The 21,128-nt window shown below is 42.1% G+C and overlaps 2 protein-coding genes across 3 annotated transcripts; both read right to left on the bottom strand.

The window, feature by feature from the left end:
- Positions 1 to 1,357: 1,357 nt before the first annotated feature.
- Positions 1,358 to 5,823, bottom strand: LOC141756409 (uncharacterized). 2 transcript variants are annotated; one of them, XM_074616088.1, is made up of 4 exons: positions 5,047 to 5,823; positions 4,499 to 4,661; positions 2,479 to 4,328; positions 1,358 to 2,113 (listed from the first exon to the last, which is right to left on the bottom strand). In XM_074616088.1, exons 2-4 carry the CDS (start codon positions 4,642 to 4,644, stop codon positions 1,983 to 1,985), a joined length of 2,127 nt encoding a protein of 708 aa, XP_074472189.1. In that variant the 5' UTR covers positions 4,645 to 4,661; positions 5,047 to 5,823; the 3' UTR covers positions 1,358 to 1,982. The 2 variants fall into 2 exon arrangements, with proteins under 2 accessions (XP_074472189.1, XP_074472188.1); XM_074616087.1 differs by having other exon boundaries at positions 1,358 to 2,131.
- Positions 5,824 to 5,947: 124 nt separating this feature from the next.
- Positions 5,948 to 20,742, bottom strand: ppil4 (peptidylprolyl isomerase (cyclophilin)-like 4). Its single transcript, XM_074616104.1, has 13 exons — positions 20,607 to 20,742; positions 20,265 to 20,332; positions 18,129 to 18,193; positions 17,890 to 18,007; positions 16,433 to 16,575; positions 15,507 to 15,603; positions 14,540 to 14,656; positions 14,319 to 14,443; positions 14,132 to 14,198; positions 12,846 to 12,957; positions 11,693 to 11,789; positions 11,017 to 11,152; positions 5,948 to 6,398 (listed from the first exon to the last, which is right to left on the bottom strand). The coding sequence occupies exons 1-13, from the start codon at positions 20,674 to 20,676 to the stop codon at positions 6,186 to 6,188; spliced, it is 1,428 nt and encodes a 475-aa protein (XP_074472205.1). The 5' UTR covers positions 20,677 to 20,742; the 3' UTR covers positions 5,948 to 6,185.
- Between the last annotated feature and the right edge of the window lie 386 nt (positions 20,743 to 21,128).

Consider the following 21,128-nt stretch of genomic DNA (forward strand, 5'->3'; position numbering starts at 1 on the left):
ATTTGCCTTGAACTTTGCAGCCAGAGACATGTTGGCATTAAGAGTTTGTCTGGATTGAGAGTTGAGGATGATTTGTCTCAGCTCTGTAAGGTGGGTGGAGGGAGACACCAGTGAATTCCCTCAGTGCTGTGGAGTCACACTGAGGGGAGACACCAATGAATTCCCTCAGTGCTGTGGAAACACACTCCACCCAGCCATTTTCCATGACTACATTTTCTGTATGTGACAAAAGCCCACCCGTTAGAAACTAAAGTCAAAGGTAACGTATTAATCATCTGCCCCCTTCGTTCTAAATTGGGCAGTGTGTAAAAGGGGAAGAGGAAGGTGCAGAGGAAGTACAGTAAATGACAGAGAGGGAAGTCAAGGTTGAGGAGTTCAAATGACTTAAACATAGGTTAGTAGATTAATGTACACTGTAAAGGTTATATACTTTATATAATGCTGTATAACTTAATCCTGGGAAGTACCGGTAGTAAATAAGTCGCCATTACTGCAGTGACGTCTCCCTTCAATACATGTTTTAATGCAAGCTGTCCTAAGAAGTGTACCATTTTCTACTTTTACTTTTACTTTCTATGTAACATTACTTTTGACCAGGCCCGCCGACAGGGGGGGGGGGGGGAGGGTACAGGTGCAAAGGTCTATGGTTGTCATTGAAAACATCTTTTGACTTGTCATGCATAAATAATGCAAATCATAAAAATAAATATGATGTAATGGAACTTCCTACAGTATATGATAATGTATGATGAGAGTGAAGATGAAAATAAAGACGAAGATGATGGAAGTTGAGTTGATTAACTGGATTCACATGTCTGAGTCAAGTGAGTCACACATTTTTGTTCTTTTTGCCATTGGTTTATTTTATAAATAAAACTCAATACATAGGCTAAAGATAAGACCTGGGACCAAGAGTGCATTTATACATTAACCATCATTGTGGCGTGTCTTTATATACATATAACACATACATGTTATTAAGATATAGATGCAATATAGAAGCAATGCAGAACCAACATAAGTCAATTTTTTAAATTTTATTTAGTTTCTAAAAATTATTCTGATTGGCCAATTATTTTTTATTATTAAGTAAGTAGCCGTGTAATAAGTGGAATAATGTAGAGCAAGCGGGTCAGTGTTGTGAAATAAACCCCTCCGCTTCGCATTGGGGTCACCCCTCCACTTTGCGTCACGGTGCTGCATCGCCATGTCGGGTTTATTTCATTACAATGACCGGCTCGCTGTACATTATCACTTACACACACACACACACACACACACACACACACACACACATATGGTAAATGGACTTGCATTATATAGCGCCTGTGTAGTCTTCCGACCACTCAAAGCAGAGGCTGCCATACAAGGTGCCACTGCCAATCAGGATCTAATCTAAATACTAACTCGCTCAGTTTGGGGTTGAGTATCTTGCGCAAGGACACTTCGACATGTGGACTATATATGTGTGTGTATGTGTATATGACACCCCCCTCAATCGGGCAAGGAAAAACTCCCAAAGACGCCTTTCACAGGGTAAATAGAAGAAACCTTGGGAAGGATCACAGAAGAGGGGACCCCCTTCCAGGGCGGTGGCAATTGGTATTCCTCTCCTCCAGTTGGCCTGGGACTCCTCCAGTTGTCCTGCAGACAGGGTTGGGGATTAAGAATTTAGCAATTCAATTCTGCTTTTCAATATCTTGGTTTCCTCCATGTATACATAAATACATGGTTGGGTGTTATGTCCCTTGATCCGGTATGCCATATTGTAATATTGTATACACTATACAAGTATAGCGACAGCAACATAGAAGAATAGCAGGTCCACACTTCGCTTTCAGGAATGGATAAGCGAAAACCAAATGTCAAGATTCTTAACAGATTCTTAACAGAGGTGGCTCTGGCTTCCAGTCAGCCAGAGGTGGCAAGCAGATCCACATTTCTATTGCCACTCCTGAAGTAGATCCAAAGTCCCCACAGCCTCACTGGCTCTCTGGGCAGAGGCAACAGGCGAATGGTCTGCCCAATGCTCTCGCAATGGAGGAACACATCTTTTTTGTCCTTCTGCACATGGTTGGACTCTGGCATTGCTCTGTATTGTCTTTCAGAGGTTCTTCATTAGTCACATGGTCTGTGGAAACAAAAAAAACCCACAAAATTTATATTAATTGCTTTTTAAGACCAGTAAATATTCATTTCTGATACTGACTCACTAGACTAAAATCATTATGATTGCAATAAAAATTGATTTGTAAGATGATATTTGCAGAGGGGGGCTTTCAGATTGACACTACATGTCAGTACATGTCGTATAGCGCAGATCAGTGCAATAAACAATGCAACAGTGTGCTATAGGCTGATGTCAAGCTACTGGGCCCAGCAACAGAAATATCCACAGTCTGTTGTTTAGCTAGTAAATCTCAATCTGAAAGCTCAATTTGTGATAAAAATTAACAAATTCTTTGATGTGTTACTTACCGTCAAACTGGCTGCCGTCCTGGTCCCTGGTCAGAGAAGTGGCAGGCTGGATCTTGTTAGACCTCCTTATTTTGCAGCACAGTTTTAAAATTTTCATGAAGAAGATGCAGATTTTCTCCACGGCTGTGTTTCTGTGACGCACTGGAAGTGAGAAAATGTCCCACTGTTTCCTCAGTGCTCTCATTAGAGCCGCCTCAAACATGGGATCCCCTGATCTCACCGCCTCCTGAAGCTTTTGCAGTGAACCAAAATCCGACAGGAGGTCGCTGACGGTATCGCGGCACATGTCTCCGTAGTGCCGACCCATGAAGAAGGCATGGAAGTAGGTGCACAGCTCAGGGTCCTCATCTACAAGCTCTACAGCCGCTTTCATTACAAGGTCCCGTAGCGTTGTTTCGTCTCTAACGCCGACGATATTGAGCATCTCCCCAACCACCAGAGTCAATAGGGATTTGTGCGCAAGGATTTCCTGCAACCGTGACGGCGTTGGATCCTGCGTCTCAGGGATTACATCAATGTGTGTCATTAATGTGGCAGAAGAGCCATAAGCAGAAGGTGAAGAGGGAACTCCTATGTAGTCTCCCGCTGCATATTGCAAATCAGTCTCTTTGACATGCTCGTCATACGAGTCCTCCAAAGTAAACAAATGAGGATGTGGATCTGGATGTGGCTCCAAGTACAGTTGGAGCCACAGGCGAGCCTGCATAGCACAACGAGCAACGACCTCCTCTGTCCTCAGGTAAAGGGTGTGAGCCACGATGCCTGGGTCAGTGACGTCCTTTTCCCTCAGCCTTCTATAGGTCACAGTGTCCATCATGCGCATTCCGGCTGGCACTGACGGAATCTGGTAGTCGTGTCCACCCATTACCATGTTAAAGATTCTGTCTGTGAGTTCCCTTAGTTTCTGAGCAGTGTCTGTCTTCTTTACCCCTGGCGAATCTTCATGCACAAGTTCATTTGTCAGTTCGAAGGCTATGTACTCGATAGAGTCCATCGCACTGGGACCAGAACGGTCCTCCGTTGCGGCGAGTACCGTAACTGAACTGAAGGGAGGACTCTCAGAACGCGACTCGGTGACGTCGCTGTCAGGCACAGCACCCGGTATGGCATCAAAACCCCAATGGGAAGGCGCGGCAGACTTTTGTCTATCTGATTCCCTGTCTTCCACAGTCATGATTTGTGTGTTTTTGCCAACTCTAACACAGACATCTCTGCGGTTGTTCGAGTTCAAGTCATGGTGTGGCATTTGAGCGCTTTTTAGGACTTTCACCATGCGAGTGATGTAAGCCTCCATTGCCATTAAGTGACTTTCGATTTCCAAATTGAATACGAGCTCCGATTCTGAAATCTGGCTCTGCTGATCTTCAGTCTCCTGTTGAGCTCGTCGCCGAGGTTTGCTGGCTCCTACCAGTATGCTGGCAAAGTGACAAACCATTTCTGTCAAGTCTTCATTGGAAATCAGGCAACTGCTGACAAAAAACACTGGGAGTCTGGACTCTGGGGTGGAAGTCAGAGTGGTCAAAGCCAAGACTGAGTTGACCGTCTCTGAAATGTGTCTCAAAAGCATCAGGGAGAACTCCTTAGACACCACACAATTCTGTAGGTTGATGTGCAGGGCATTAGACAGTCCCTGTTCAACAGAATCCCCCAGGTAGGTTTGGATTCGGTCCTCAGTCAGACCGAGGACGGATGGAGAAAAGGTGCCATAGATTCTCATGTATCTGTAGACCTGTGGCATCACGACATCCAGGATGGCCTCTGCAAAAGTCTGGATAATATCCATGCAAGTATCGGCCATTACAGCCATCATCTCACTGGAAACCACGTTGTCTTCCATTTCCGCCCAATGCCTGTAGGAAAGCAATCCATGTTATAGCATAAGCACTCTGAAGTTGATACCCATCTAAAAAAAACTGTATTCACTATTTGTACACAAATATCTCGCTGTCCCGTTGTAATAATATGGCCATGACTTGACATGTCCACATAACAATACTTGTACTGTATTTTATGTACTTACTCTGCGGTCATGTGAATCAAAGAGTTGTTGATGGTAAAACGGACTTCCTGTGAATCAACATGCGGCAGGTCAACATGCAGAGTATCAGGCATCTGCATCGATGCAGCAGAGGACCCTGGTGGGTCCTGGGCCGGTCGTTCTGTCATGGTGATGTCAATTAAATCTGAAAGAAGCAAATGAAACCAAAAATTTAGCATTTTCTTCTTTGCAGATGTAGTATTTGTTGCAGGGTTTACAGTACCAGGAGTGTGTAGGATCTTTAAATGAATAAATCTAGCTTATATGAAAATAATTACAAACATCAATTTGTTTTTCTGTAGGAAAATGGTGATATGTGTTGAGAACATTACTGATTCACAACACTAGGTAGACTGAAAAAGTTTTTCTACAGAATAATGTTTACAGCTAACGTTAGGGAAAAAAATGATCAAATAATTGTATTTTTTTCGGTATATTTAGCCAACAATAACCATCAGTAAGTGTAATACCAACCCACATACTGAGGTAATGTCTACAGTAAAAGACTGAAATCCCACAAGATAGCTTACCGTGTGTTGTCCTTTGTAGAAAATGATGGTCCGGTAGCGTCCAGTTAGTAGAAGTAAAATTGTCATAAAGATATTTCTCTCAGTTTTCACTCCTCGGCTGGAACGGTCTCTGTGGCAGGGTTGCACTGTGATGTCATGACAGAATTCTGGAGTGACGGAATGTTCCGTTTTTTTTTCCAACTATCCCTATCAACTGAAATGAACAAACATTCTGTAACAATTCCACCATAATAATAAATTTCATTATTTATTTTAATTATTAAGAGATATTCTGCATGATTACTTTTACTTTTGATACTTTATGCAGCCTATATTTTGATACTAATAATATTGTTTTACTTATGTAAAATTTTAAATGAAAGACTTTTACATGTAGTACTTTTTATAGTGTGATATTACTACCATAAAAGGTATCTGGGTAGTTCTTCGCAAATTATCTGGGATTTTTGTGAGAAAATAAAGGTAGAAATAAAAAACATTTTAAATGCAGGTTTATCCTTTGAACCATTTCCTTTTTTTAATTTTATACAGAAGTGTTTAATGAAAACAAAAAAAAACATGCTTGTCTTATAGCCCATTAAATTATCACCATGATGTTTAGGAGTTCAGGAAGAACCTGAGCAGTTCTCAGCTGCTTAACGTTAGCCTGACATGCTGAAACAAGTAACGTCAGCTAAATTAACCCTGCTTAGTTAACGTTAGCCTGACATGATGAAACAAGTAACGTCAGCCAAATTAACCCTGCTTAGCTAGCATAGCTAACGTTAGCCTAGAGTAGAAGTATAAAGTTACATAAAATAGAAAATACTCAAGTAAACTACCTTCAAATTGTACTTACGTTCAGTACTTGTTACTTTCCACCACTGCAAATAAATAATTGATAAAAATCAAAAGACAACGGTCACAATTTGGAGATTTTTTTTAATATAGATATAAAAAAGCATTTCTCAAACTATTTTTGTTCTTCAACACAATGAACAAGGACCTGATCATCATAATTTTTTTTTCTTTCTTAAACTCAAGGACAAAGTGACAAGAAAGCCAGTAGTGAATATTTAGATGCCATAAAATTCATGCTGAATACAGTTGACCTCTGTGAGGCTCCACGCTCCTGTCACAGGAAGATCAGGTGAACTCCCTCACCTGTACCTACTCCTCTCTTTATCACTGGACTTCTTGGAGGAGCTGCTGTGGCTCCGCTCCTTGTGGCTGTGGCCTTTATCACGGCCCTCTTTCCCGTGTTTGAGCTGGGACTTGCTGTGTTTGTGGTCCCGGTCTCTGGAGCGGGAACGTGAGCGGGATCGAGAGCGCGGGCGTCCCATCTTTCTGTCTCGCCGGCTATCCTCCATGTCCTGGAAATGTCAGAGAAGATGTCAGTGTGAGACAATCAGTGGTGGAATGTAACTAAGTACTCAAGTACTGTACTTAAGTACAAATTCGAGGTACTTGTACTTTACTTGAATATTTCCATTTTATGCTATTTTATACTTCTACTCCACTACATCTCAGAGGGAGATATTGTACTTTTTACTCCACTACATCTGTCTGACAGCTTCAGTTACTTTACAGATTACAGTTTTTCATCCCCTTCCTGTCCAGTGAAAACCACGTACTCCAGATGTGTTGATGTTGAATGTTTGTGATAAACTGAAGGGTGAAGTGTTCCTTCATGTGTTGAGAAAATTGGCCTCCGTCTTCAGCTAAATAAACTCTATAAAAAGCCTCTTGGATCAAAGGAAAATGCATTGTCACAAAGCTGAAAATGGGGCTGTTTTTCTGACTTTTTAGAGATACGTGGTTCTCACAGGACAGCGATGCTGACAGTGATTGAGATGCCTCTAAAATAAACTGCCTACCTTAGCTTTAAAAGGTGCTAAATGTGACATTGGGAGCATTTCTATTGCCTCCGCACGGCTCTCAACCGGCTCAGCAGTCGCCATGACTGCTGAGCTTTGTGGCTGGAGATGCCAAAAATTTGAACAGTAGTGTATAAGAGGAAATATTACATCAGATTTATCAGCTATTTTGAGTAGAAAGAGCATGTTCAAACTATCAGTGGCGCTCTTTCTACGCAGATGATAAGCCTCTGATGCCCACACAGTTGAGTAATTAGTAACTGAAGCACAGCAAGGGCATGCAATGGGGGATCTGTACATCCTGGAAAAACTGTTACTTCCTGGAAACAATGCATCTCAATTGGAAACCTCATAGTGCACTACAAGGTGTAACTACAAAGAGTCCCATCCAGCACTGCTCACCGTATGTGTTATTTGGTATTTACTGGCTGCTGCTTATGTACAGTATGTTCCGTCTTGTGGGATTTTGTCCTTCTCTGCCACTGCAAGATCTGACAGCTACATCTGATGAGAGTAGGGCTGTCCTGAATACCATTTTTTGGGCTTCGAAGCTTCGATGAGAAATATTCAAAAGTATTCTAAGCTTCACTTTGGCGCAGTGCAGCAGGCGGACATGTTCTTCTTTCTGTCTGTCTGTCTGTCTGTCTGTCTCCATCTCCCCCGTTTCAGTGCCGCTGCTTCACTACTGTACACACACGCACCTCTACACACAACATACAATCGATTCAAATATTTAATCATGATTAATCGCACATTTTTTTATCTGTTCAAAATGTACCTTAAAGGGAGATTTGTCAAGTATTTAATACTCCTATCAACATGGGAGTGGACAAATATGCTGCTTTATGCATATGTATGTATATATTTATTATTGGAAATGAATTATCAACACAAAACAATGACAAATACTGTCCAGAAACCCTCACAGGTACTGCATTTAGCATAAAAAATATGCTCAAATCATAACATGGCAAACTGCAGCCCAACTGGCAACAACAGCTGTCAGTGTGTCAGTGTGCTGACTTGACTATGACTTGCCCCAAACTGGATGTGATTATCATAAAGTGGGCATGTCTGTAAAGGGGAGACTCGTGGGTACCCATAGAACCCATTTTCGTTCACATATCCTGAGGTCAAAGGTCAAGGGACCCCTTTGAAAATGGCCATGACAGTTTTTCCTCGCCAAAATTTAGCGCATGTTTGGAGCGTTATTTAGCCTCCTTCACGACGACCTAAAAATCACAAGTTGCATTAATGTGTTAAAGAAATTTAAAAACATTGTGTGAACGCATTATTATCGCGATAACTTTGACAACCCTAATACTTATATACATTTAATTATATATTCGGTGCTTGAACCCTAATTAGTGTTTGTTTAAAGCAGCTCCAACCAGGTTACTGGAGGCGTCAACAGAATTTCAAACTTCAGTTACATGCATCTTTCAGAACTGGGGGTTACACTGGTGTTTCACTTAACAAAAGGCAGCAGAGATAAAGGAGTATTAGAACGATTGAAATCAAAACCAAAAATAAATAAATAAAAGGCAATAATAAGGACACATGTACATAATACGGCACTGACAAACCTCAAGTCTATTTGATGCAGCAGTCAGGCTGCTGGTAGTTAACATGACAAACTGACAAGGTACATAGGGCTCGACAATATATCTTCCATCCATTATCTTTGACCCCTGGGTCGCGGGGGAGGCTGGAGCAAATCCCAGCTGACATTGGGCGAAGGACAGGTCGCCAGACTATCACAGGGCTGACTTTTTTTGGATTGTGGGAGGAAGCTGGAGAACCCGGAGAAAACCCACACTAACACGGGGAGAACATGCAAACTCCACACAGAAGGGCCCCAAGCCGGGTTCGAACCTGCAACCCTCTCGCTGTGACCACCGTGCAGCCTTCTCGACAATATATCCACATCTCTGATTTTTTCAAATCAATTCGTCGTGTCTTGGAATTTTCTTCTATTTTATTATGAGGTAGTTACGGCACACTATTTTGTCGTCTAAACTAAAACTACAAAACATTTCACGCTTTATTTATCACAATCTTTAAAAGGTCAATTCCTCCGTGCATATAGCCATGTAGCCGATGGCTCACTGAACTACTGAAGTAGCCTGCTGCACACCTTCTTTTATCACTTATGTAACAGATTGTCGTCTGTGGGCGGGGCACTACAGGTTAGTATGTGTTTTTAATAACAAGGAAACTCAAATATATCAAAGGTCAATGTAAACGGGTAGATGGATAAGACTTTAAGCCACCTCTGGCATGTAAACACAGCCAGACTCACATACAGTAATAACTGGCAGGAACAACAGAGGACTGGAGGAGCCCTTCTTAAAGATGGCAGCTGCATTATAACACATATCATGTTGAGGCATTTACATGTAACAGGAGTGTTCCAGGGCAGAACTGCTCAAATCAGCTAGTATAAAATTGCAGACAGAAAGAGCTCTCTGTGATACTCAAAAGTTGACTTCAAGGGTGTCGTGCTGGGCTAGAGGTTAAAGGTTCTCTATACGATATCCAGAGCATTAACACAGCAGCAAACGACTATTGTCTATGTAAAGATATAGAGGAGTAATGTCTACCTGAGCAGAGAATGAAGTCTCTCTCCCTCCGTGTGTGTTGTAATCAGAGCTTCTCTGTGCTTTGTTGACGTAGCCGGGCCGGCCGTGCATGCCTTTGAGTGCATGTTTGTGCGAGTCAGCGTGTCCCACTGGCTAGCACACGGCCGCCGCTCTGCACTGCTCTCATACGGCGGTTACAGCTGATAACGCCGTCATCGTGGAAACGTAGCACCCACCCTCCGGTTCTCCCCCAGGTTAACACTGTTAGCTCTGTCAGCACTGTTGCCGTTGTTTCTGCGGTTAGCGCTGTTAGCTGCGAGCCGCCGGAGTTCAGCCATGTTGAGAGCTGTGTGGAGGCAAGCCCACATAAGCATGCTCTGAATTTGGAATTTAGCATCTTTAAGTAAAACGTATCGGCATCAAAATACACTTAAAGTGTCAAAAATAAGTACTCAATATGCAGAACAGCCCATTTCAGATTGTCATATATTATATTATTGGACTATTCTGGTTTTCTGCAGGTACTCCGGCTTCCTCCCACAGTCCACAGACATGCAGGTTTGGTTCATTGTTGACTCTAAATTGCGTAGGTGTGAATGTGAGTGTGAATGGTTGTCTGTCTCTATGTGTCAGCCCTGTGATAGTCTGGAGACCTGTCCAGGATGTACCTCGCCCTCACCCAATGTCAGCTGGGATCGGCTCCAGCCCCCCGCCCCCACCCCGGCGACCCTGAATAGGATAAGCGGTTACAGATAATGGATGGATTGATGTTTTTGACAAACTATGAATTGGGACATACTAAATCTTTGCACCCTGTGTGTGTGTGTGTGCTTGTGTGAAAAGCTGTGCATGCAGGAGCCTGTTCAATGAATCAGGTTTACCGAGTTACCTGGAACAGCTCTCTTTACATCAGTCACACAGTTCCAGGAGTGAGGGGAGTTTCTCAACAATAATTCAGACGGATGAGTAAACGGGCTTCTTGGAAGAAGGCTCTTCTGTGTCCGTCTGTGACCAACCTGCTTGCTGTCACAGTAACGGTTACCTGGAACTCTTTTAACATCTTTATTTCCTGATTCAAATGCTCGGTTGTTTTGTAAACGGTTTCATCGAACAAGGAAATAAGAAATACTGCTCCTCCCCAGGCGTTGTCTCGGATGTGTAATTGACTCGTTCATTATTATTAATAGATCTCCCGAAATGCTACACACCGTTCCTTTAATGAAACCTGTGCTACATTAACAATGCTGGTGTCTGGACTTCTTGAGAAAATCTGAATAACCTGTGGGGGAGTTTTTTGTGTAACTTCTGATGATTTGCACAGTAGATCACATGTATTCCTACATACAGATTTAGAAAAACATGTGATACTAGATCAGGTTCCCTATAAGATAATACTACTTTCCCCGCAGTAAAGCAGAAATAAAACAATGCAGTAGCAGAAACTGCCCTGCAACTTACTCCACCCTCCTAATATTACCATAGGGGAGAGTATGACACAATATTACAATGTTGTTGTGCTGGCTTGAAGATACCTTGTGCTTTTTGGACTTCCTGCCGTCCTCGTCGTCTGAATGATGATGGTGCCTCTTCTCCTTGTGTTTCTTCTCAGATTGCCGGTGGCTCGTCGCCTCATCATCCTCCTCCTCAATAAGCAGGTCGTACTTGGAACTGTTTTGGGAAAGTTATGGAAATCTCCAGGAAGCTGAGAAAGTCGGTGCTGAAAGGTTTTGCTAAATCAAAACAGCCACCGCAGCAGAGGCTGTACAGTTAAATACCGCAGACTGATGTGTTATGACTGGGGCTGTTAATGCAAATTCGTTGTAACGGCACTAACATCTTTAACATATTAACATAACTTGCGATTTTTAGGTTGCAGCAGGCTCAGTTTTAAAGTTAACGTGAAGATACTGGCATCATATGGAACTAGATAACCTGATGAATCCATTGGTACCAACCATGTCATACTAGCTTCTCATGAACTCGCGCTGAATTTACATACATACATTTGCATAAAGCAGTATATTTGCCCACTCCCATGTTGATAAGAGTATTACATACTTCACAAATCTTCCTTTAGGGTACATTTTGAACACATAATAAAAAATGTGCGATTAAGTATGGATGACTATTTAATCAACAGACAGTTATGACATGAAGTGGTAAAAAACTGGAAAATGAAATCCCTGCCTATTAAACACACAAGGATACTCTTGTTTAGGCTTCACTTGATCCTTGAGAGCCAGCTTGGATCGGTTCTCCACATCCTTCTCGTAGGCTTTGAAGTCATCTTTAGTATACTTCCCACCTAGGAAACAGACAAGGCTGTGATCTCTGCTTAGGAAACACACTGTCAGACTTACCTCAAGGTGAAAACTGATATAACCGATCAGCCATAACATTAAGACCACTGACAGGTGAAGTGAATAACATGGATTGTCTCGTTACAATGGCACCTGGCAGTGGGGGGGATATATTAGGCAGCAAGTGAACATTTTGAACTTTAAACCTTGTGTTGGAAGCAGAAAAAATGGGCCAGCGTAAGGATGTGAGTGACTTTGACAAGGGACAGATAGTGCTGTCTAGACGACTGGGTCAGAGCATCTCCAGAACTGCAGCTCTTGTGGGATGTTCCCGGTCTGCAGTGGTCAGGACCTACCAAAAGTGGTCCAAGGAAGGAAAACCAGTGAATCGGCGACAGGGTCAGACCCGAGGCTCATTGATGCACGTGGGGAGTGAAGGCTGGCCCGTGTTGTCCGATCCAATAGAAGAGCTACTGGAGCTCAAACTGCTGAAAATGTTAATGCTGGTTCCGATAGAAAGGTGTCAGAACACACTGTCAGTGTTGCGTATGGAGCTGCGTAGCCGCAGACCGGTCAGGGTGCCCGTGCTGACCCGTGTCCACCGCCACAAGCGCATACAATGGGCACGTGAGCATCAGAACTGGACCACAGAGCAATGGAAGAAGGTGGCCCGGTCTGATGAATCACGTTTTCTTTTACATCATGTGGATGGCAACGAGTTTGAGGTGTTGACTCGGCCTCCAAATTCTCCAGATCTCAATCCGGTGGAGCATCTGTGGGATGTGCTGGACAAACAAATCCGATCCGCAGAGGCCCCACCTCGCAACTTATACAGGACTTAAAGGATCTGCTACTGACGGCTTGGTGCCAGATACCACAGCAGACCTTCAGAGGTCTAGTGGAGTCCATGCCTCGACGGGTCAGGGCTGTTCTGGCGGCAAAAGGGGATCTACTCAATATTAGGCAGGTGGTCATAATGTTATGGCTGATCGGTGTAGAAACTAGGTTTAGATTGAAATAGATAGAAATAATCAAATCGTGCAGACCAAAGGCTTCAGTACCTTTGCCTTTCCATTTGATCTTTGCGACTGACTGGCTGAAGTCAACGTGAATGCGTCGATCATCAATGAGCACGTTGTCCATTTTGAAGTAGGCCTTTTCACAGTCTTCTTGCTGTGGAGACAGAAAGCATCAAAAGGAGGTAAGAGAGGAACAGTAATAGAAGTAAATGTCAGGTTCTGCAGAAACAAATAACGTAATGATGTCATTAACAAACCGCGTAGATCAAGAAAAAGAGAAGTTACTCTTAGTGGGGAGAAAGAGCAATAAACCCAGTTTAGGAAAATAAATGTTCCGTCTGGTATTTATTTTCATGAGAGAGACAACAATGTACCACGTTCATGGTAAATAAAGTATACCCACATGACTTCCACATCTCTATAATATTACTTCTCTATCGTAATGACTCCAGCAGCGCATGACATGTGACGGTTATCAACACGTCAGAAGAAGAACAAACAATGGAGGTCACAACTGAGTTCAATCATTCACATCCTGCAGGGGTTTTCCTTCTGTCACTTTCACTGCTTTCACTAGATATAATACCCCTGTATATCCTGATAAAGATGTTGTCATATTTTCCTGATCTTTGAGGAGGACCACTTAAACACACCATTGAACAAGTTACTTTAAAGGAGGGGGGGGCTTCCCTGAATTCAAACTAAAACTAACTAGCCTAAAAATAAAATAAACTAAAATCTATTTTTAAATGATTCCTTCACAACTTTTCTATGTATTTCTAACAACGTATCACTACAAGGAGGGTGTAAGACTATGCGATACAGTTCTTTAGCGTCTTGTCAAGTTACCCTCATTGCAAACACTTTAGTAGTTCAACAGTGTGGGAAACACACTTAGTCCCTTTCTTTCAGAGAGTGAACTAAGCAGATTCAGTATCACTCTAGTGGCAGCATACAGTCGGTGAGTACAGGTTCAAGTCTCTGTATGGGGGCACAATGGTGCCAAACCTGGCAACATGTGACAACAAAACTCAGTAACGGTGCCTGGCTGACATTCGCCAAGTAATAGTTCCAGTGCACAACACATAAAAATCACAAATGGTTGCAACAGTACAAATGAGATACTCTGTTCATAGTCCTTATGATAGGCTACGCTAACCAAGTTTCGACTCCAGGTCCGTACTTAAACCACAGTAGCTACAGAATGACATAACCTAAAATAAATTATTAATAATAATGGACCCGCCCTTTAAATTGTAAACTCATCCACACATGAGTGCACAGTTTACTTAGATATTGCACATTATGGAGACACACGAGATGCTCACCTTTTCAAACTCAATAAAAGCGTAACAGAGGGAGTCTCCACTTTTCATGTCTCTGATGATCTCACAGCTACACACAACACAGAAACATGAGAGAAGTTTAATGCACACACAATTTCCACATGTACAAATACTTTGTAAACATTTTCACTACAAACTATAGCATCATGTAGAACTTGGAGGTTAGCACCTTTTTATGGTCCCAAAGCGAGAGAAGATGATTTCCAGGTCCTCGTCTGTGGTGACTGGGTTCAGTTTGCACACAAACAGCACGTTCTCTGGAGGCCTCATGTCTGCATCGGGGAGGTCGCCCACCTGGAGGAATGGATGACAGAGGAAGTGAAGAAATGTCTCAGACATGCATCTTTGGTATCTTCAGTTGCAGGCAGAGAGCAGATCTCTTCTCCTCACCATCTCCAGCAGGATGGCCTGAGTGTTGGCTTCTTTCTCCTTCAACCTCTCCTCCAACTCCTCGGCTCCTTTTCCATCCGTATCGTCGATCACTTCATCCGCTCCGATTCGCCCACTCTGTGTAAAAACAGCTGGAGTTATTTAGGCAGAATATGCTGTTTGTACATATGCTGTATACATTTTGTCTAGGGCTGTCGAAGTTAAAGCGATAATAACACTTTAACGCAAATTTGTTTTAACGCCACTAATTTCTTTAACACATTAACGCAATCAATGTTTCGGAGGTTGTAGCGGGCATGTCATACTAGCTTGTCTAGAAGGAGGATAAATAACGCTATAAACGTACGCTACATTTTGGTGAGGAAAAACTAGCATGGTCATTTTCAAAGGGGTCCCTTGACCTCTGACCTCAAGATATGTGAATGTAAATTGGTTCTATGGGTACCCACGAGTCTCCCCTTTACAGACATGCCTACTTTATGATAATCATATACAGTTTGGGGCAAGTCATAGTCAAGTCAGCACACTGACACACTGACAGCTGTTGTTGCCTGTTGGGCTGCAGTTTGCCATGTTATGATTTGAGCATATTGTTTTATGCTAAATGCAGTACCTGTGAGGGTTTCTGGACAATATGTCATTGTTTTGTGTTGTTAATTGATTTCCAATAATAATTGTAAACATATATTCACATAAAGCAGCATATTAGCCCACTCCCATGTTGATAAGAGTATTAAATACTTGACAAATCTCCATTTAAAGTACATTTTGAAACAGATAAAAAATGTGATTGCGATTAACTTTAGACAATCATGCGATGACTCGCGATTAAATATTTGAATCTATTGACAGCCATAGTTTTTTCATGTTCATGTAAGAAAGTTTTGGCTATATCTTTGTCTTAGGAAAAAAAACATAAGAAGTCTCAGAGCTTTCCTTAATGAATCAACAGTGTCACTGCACTCACATCCAGCTGCTCTTTGGTGGGCTCAGGTGATCGATCGGGCACTGGCAAATCAGGAGGGTCATCAAAAGGGTCTTCCAGGATCACGGTGTGGTTTATCCTGCAGCAAAACAACATTCTCATCTCATGACTGGAAAACTTTACGCCCTTTTCTGAGAAATAATACATGCATTTTTGGACACTAGAGATACCGCGACATAGACTACACAGTCAGTTTGTCTTAGTTCACCTTAGGGCTGGGTGCCGTTCATGTACTGGGGTCACGGTAGAATGCACAGTATGTAGACTGATGCATGTAATGTGTAAACAAAGTTCACAAGCCGGAAACTGTTAGCTGTACGCCGTTAGCAGCATATGCTGAGGTTGACACAACAAGCTGATTAGAGTGCGAGTCAGTCACACTCTGACGAGCACAAATGAAACGTCTGGAGCTGGAAGACCGGCCTGTGGGTTCCCGGTCAGCTACAACAGCAACGGCGAGAGAGTTGAGTATAAGACGAGGTCCGTGTGTCACTCCAACGTTATAGAGGATGTGAGTGGGAACACATCCTCCTAACGTACATTTGACGGCATCACCCAGATGTGCCGATCACCGGGACGAGAAACAACAACCCGTATTTAGTGTTTTTCGGTTTCATAGCATAAAAGATGCTTTATCAGTTTTATAGCTTATTGTGATCTGTTGCCTTTTGGGAAAGTGTTTGTACTGTGAAATACAGAAGTATTTGAGATGGTCGTTATAATGAAAATAGTTGACCAAAGTTGCCAGTGGCCAAAATGCTCTCTCAGTCCCCAGCAGCAGGATCATATCTGTCTTTGACACTTGCACTACTGTCTGTTCAAAATAAATAAATTAAACAGATCCTTATGTTTTTATTTTTTTCCCCGCTGTACCAAACTCTCACCAAACCGTGACAATTATAGTTCACCTGATATCCTGAAATGGGACAAAGTCCTTGTCCACAAAGGTCTCGTTGATTTTGGCCAAGATGTCCATGCCTTCGGTCACTTCCCCAAACACTGTGTGGACTCCGTTCAGGTAGTCCACGTTCTCCCCCGTGGTAATAAGGAACTGAGGACAAGAATAACAGATCATGCACATCATGTAACACAGTGGTTCTAAACCTTTTTTCGTGTCGAGGAGCCCTAAATTGATACACAATAGGTCCCCATTGGATAAGATTTTGCTTCAGGGACCTGCATCTGAAAAGATTTTTGGTGGTTAGATATGGTAAAGACTAGAATTCTATAGCTGTCAACTACAGTTGAGGAGATAACTGTGGAGGAAGTGAAACCTATGATCAGAATAGTCACTCTTGTGACTCTTACTCACTGAATTAAATAGTGAAAATAAACTGTTCCCCATTTCTCTGGAGACCCCCTGGAACTCCCTCAAGGACCCCTGGGGGTCCCCAGACCCTTAGCTGTGAATCACTGATGGAAACATTTGTAGGAAACATTTAATCATTAACAGCCGGCCACAACATCTATCACACCAACAATAGCTAAATTGGCAAGGCTAGACAGGTTCTATATAACAGGATCAAATATTACATTTAGGGCTGTCAAAGTTAACGCCATAATAACTCATTTAATGCCACTAATTTCATTAACGCAATCAATCTTTTGGAGGTTGTAGCGGTCTCCATTGGTACCAACCATGTCATACTAGCTTGTCTAGAAGGAGGATAAATAACGCTATAAACGTACGCTACATTTTGGCGAGGAAAAACTGGCATGGCCATTTTCAAAGGGGTCCCTTGACCTCTGACCTCCAGATATGTGAATGTAAATGGGTTCTATGGGTAACCACGAGTCTCCCCTTTACAGACATGCCCACTTTATGATAATCACATGCAGTTTGGGGCAAGTCATAGTCAAGTCAGCACACTGACACACTGACAGCTGTTGTTGCCTGTTGGGCTGCAGTTTGCCATGTTATGATTTTAACATTTTTGATGCTAAATGCAGTACCTGTGAGGGTTTCTGGACAATATCTGTCATTGTTTTGTGTTGTTAATTGATTTACAATAATAAATATATTCCACATTTGCATAAGGCAGCATATTTGTTCACTCCCATGTTGATAAGAGTATTAAATACTTCACAAATCTCCCTTTAAGATACATTTTGAACAAATAAAAAAAATTTGATTAATTTGCGATTAATCACAATTAACTATGGACGATCATGCAATTAATCGTGAATAAATATTTTAATCGATTGACAACTGTAGACTGGAGTTCCTTCAACTAATCAGCTTATTTATAAAATATATTTATATACATGGTATTTTTAACTTGGCTAGTAGAAGGCATTTTCTGTTGCTTCTGCTCTGGAGGCATTTTGCAGCTTACGGGGCAAACGACAGTGTGACGGTATTCACCTGAGAACCATGCTGATCGTTTCCGTTGTTCACCATGGACACCGTCCCCTTCTTCCTGTGTTTGATGCGTGGCGCTTTCTCCACATCGAAGAAGCGGGCCTGGTCTCCATAGAGTTTGCTAATCACACACACACAAACACACACACACACATATACACACACAGGTGAGAAATTGTCAGTGTTCAACTCATGGTGTCAAAAAAAAGTCAACAGCGGCGATGAAGATGAAGATGACTGACCTATAGATAGATTCTCCACCACGTCCTGTCCCAGTGGGATCTCCAGTCTGCACAATGAAGTCTCTCTGAGGAGACAAACACACTGTTACAGCATCTAACACAGTGTCCACTACTTCACAGCTGGACAGATACATCAGAAGAGCACAGTACCTTCTGAGACAATAGTGTCTGCTGCTTTGTTTACTAAATTTATTCATGACAGTTCAGCAACCAAATATAATATAAATCTGAGAAAACGTCAAGTTTAAAACTGAACATCTTTCGACAGCTCATACATAAATTTACAGGATCAAAATACGTGAGAGCAAGCTTCAGGATGTAATCTATCTAATCTATGTCACTCTCTAACTTTTGTAAGAAATGTTTCACTGGATAAAACCTACAGATTCATTTAAATGACACCTCTTTTACTTTATTTGTTAGAAGGAACTTTTGTGGTAAGGACCAAACTTTCTTCCAGTCAATATCATCAACAAAATGACTCCGGTAAAATGTTGCTGCCGGAATAGGAAACATGTTGACCTGAAACAAGGCCCTTATTCTGGAGTTCCTACCTCTTTTAAAAGAAAAACAAACTTTTCGGAGAGTGAATTGGGTCAGGGGGGCGAGATTCCCATTGTGTTTTTTGCTGACACATTAACTTGCTACAGGAACCCAAGGCAGCAAAATCTGTCCTCTCTGTATACTCCACTTTGTCCAGTCGAGAGCCCAAAGACTACAGAGTGCACCCTCACCTGTCATCAGAGTCTGGTGAACAAGAGCTGCAATAATAATAGAACAAGTTGTGTTGCAGGCATTGTTTGATTTTGAACCTTGGGTCCTCGAGCCAAGTTCATTTTTAACCTTATTTTACCTGCGTGGGCAAATAATACTCTGACTGAATTTAAAGTGGCAGTAGGCAAAATGTTTTTGGCATCATTGGGCAAAAATTCCATAATAACCTTTCAGCAAATTGTAATTCAAGTGTTCTGAGAGAAAACTAGACTTCTGCACCTCCTCATGGCTCTGTTTTCAGGCTTTAAAACATCTACCGTGACGGGAGACTTTGACCAATCACAGGTCATTTCAGAGAGAGCGTTCCTATTGGCTGTTCATTCAACGGAGGCAGCTGTCAATCACTCGCAAACTCCGATCAAACGGTCAAACTAAGCCCAGTCGAGAGCCTAGAAAATTAGAAAGTTTGCTCCAGCTGGTGGGCAGTGCTTGGTACTTCCTCAAAAACTTTCTCATTTTCACAAGATGTTTCTGAAAACATTTTATGCGAGAAAGAGTCATTACAGTAACAGAATATTGGTTCATATTTGATCAGCGCTGCCTAGTTTGACCGTTTGATCGGAGTTTGCGAGTGATTGACAGCTGCTTAGAGATGGCAAGGCTTCAGCTCGGCTCTGATTGGTTGTGTTCCTCTGGTCTGTGAAATCTTGCAGATGCTGTTAGGAGCAAACCCCCAGGAAGAGCGCCAATTGATAAAAATGATCAATAATCCTTCCAAAATACCACATTAAGACACCAAGACTTTGGGGAACACCATAGAAGAAGCCATGCTGCGATTTGGTTTCAAAAACGTTTGACATTTTGAGATTTCTGCAGGAATTGCATTTTTCAGCAATTAGATGGTGAGCACTTCCATTGTGTAAACTGCTCAGAAACCCCCCTTATTGTCAATCTAGCTAGGAAAGCCATCCATCCTCTGAATGCTCTAGGTCTCTTGTTTGTGGCTGTAAAGTTTCATGAGGCTGTGATTATCCTAGAGGTCACCACAGGTCATTTTATACAGAGAGGTCAAGTTTAAAAAAAATGGTCTCACTACAATGAAATTTAATTTGCTCCAATTCTACCCACTGCTGCTTTAAAATGTATCTACACTGTGAAGCTGTGGCTTTGGGTGCCAGGTCAGGCATCCACACAGTTTGCCAGATTTAGTCCACAGATGAACAGTGGCCTGCACTTTCAGAGTTGAACTTCTCAGATGTAGTTTGGGACTCTATCGCCCTCCTCAGGCGAGTTAACAACAGTCTGCTGCACAATCAATGGCTCCAATATTATGTTCCTGCTATGGAGGAAGCTGCAGTTTCAGGACCGCATTTCAATCCACAGCTCTGTTACAGAAGTTTGCAAGGGAGCATTTAGCTTTACCTGAACATTGTGGATGAGGCAGTAGTTGTAGTACTTGATCTTGCACAGCTTCACAAAGTTCAGGCAAGCTGCAGAAGAAGAGAGCACAGAGTCATTACAACGACAGATAAACATGAATCAACCAGTAATAACACATTTAGCGTCAATAAATGAAGGTCACATAAAGGGGTTTATTCCAGCTGTGTTGATGTTGCTAGGTAGCTAACTGCTAGCTAATTTTAACAGTCTAGCTAGCAGCCCGTTATTCTGAGCTTCAGCTCGTCAATGGCTACCGTTAGCTCAACTAGCAACCAGCTCACAGAATAAACAGCGTTCATGTGAAAAACGGCTTTATTTTCTTACTTTTAGGCCTCTCATCTGTAAACAAATCAATGACAATATCTCCCAGCGTCGTTTCAAGGAGCACCGCCATGCTGACGTTCCTAATCTCGCGAGAAGAGAGTTTATTTTAGTGATGTGTTGGTCGCGAACGAGCCGGTTCAAAGAGCCGACTCTTTTAGATAGATAGCTAGATAGTAACTTTATTGATCCCGAGGGAAATTCAAGTTTCCAGCATCACAGTTCCATAGTGCAAAAACATGTTAGTAAAAAGGCAGTATTTTTTAACTGCCTTTTTACTAACATGTTTTTAGTAGTGCAAAATACAAAGTACAAAAAAATATACCAGATATAAAAATACAAGGAGATGAAGAAAACTGTTAAAACTGAATATAGTGCAGGGTAACAACTGTGATACATGACTATTAAAAAAGTACAGAAGAGACTGTTAAAAATTAAATTAAGTGAACGATGGGAGCCGGCTCCTTTCCGAGAGCCGTTTTTTTTTTTTTCTTTACTTAATTCAAGGCAGAATGATAGGACGAT

The sequence above is a fragment of the Sebastes fasciatus genome, chromosome 18, assembly GCF_043250625.1.
Source record: "Sebastes fasciatus isolate fSebFas1 chromosome 18, fSebFas1.pri, whole genome shotgun sequence".
Lineage (NCBI taxonomy): Eukaryota > Metazoa > Chordata > Actinopteri > Perciformes > Sebastidae > Sebastes > Sebastes fasciatus.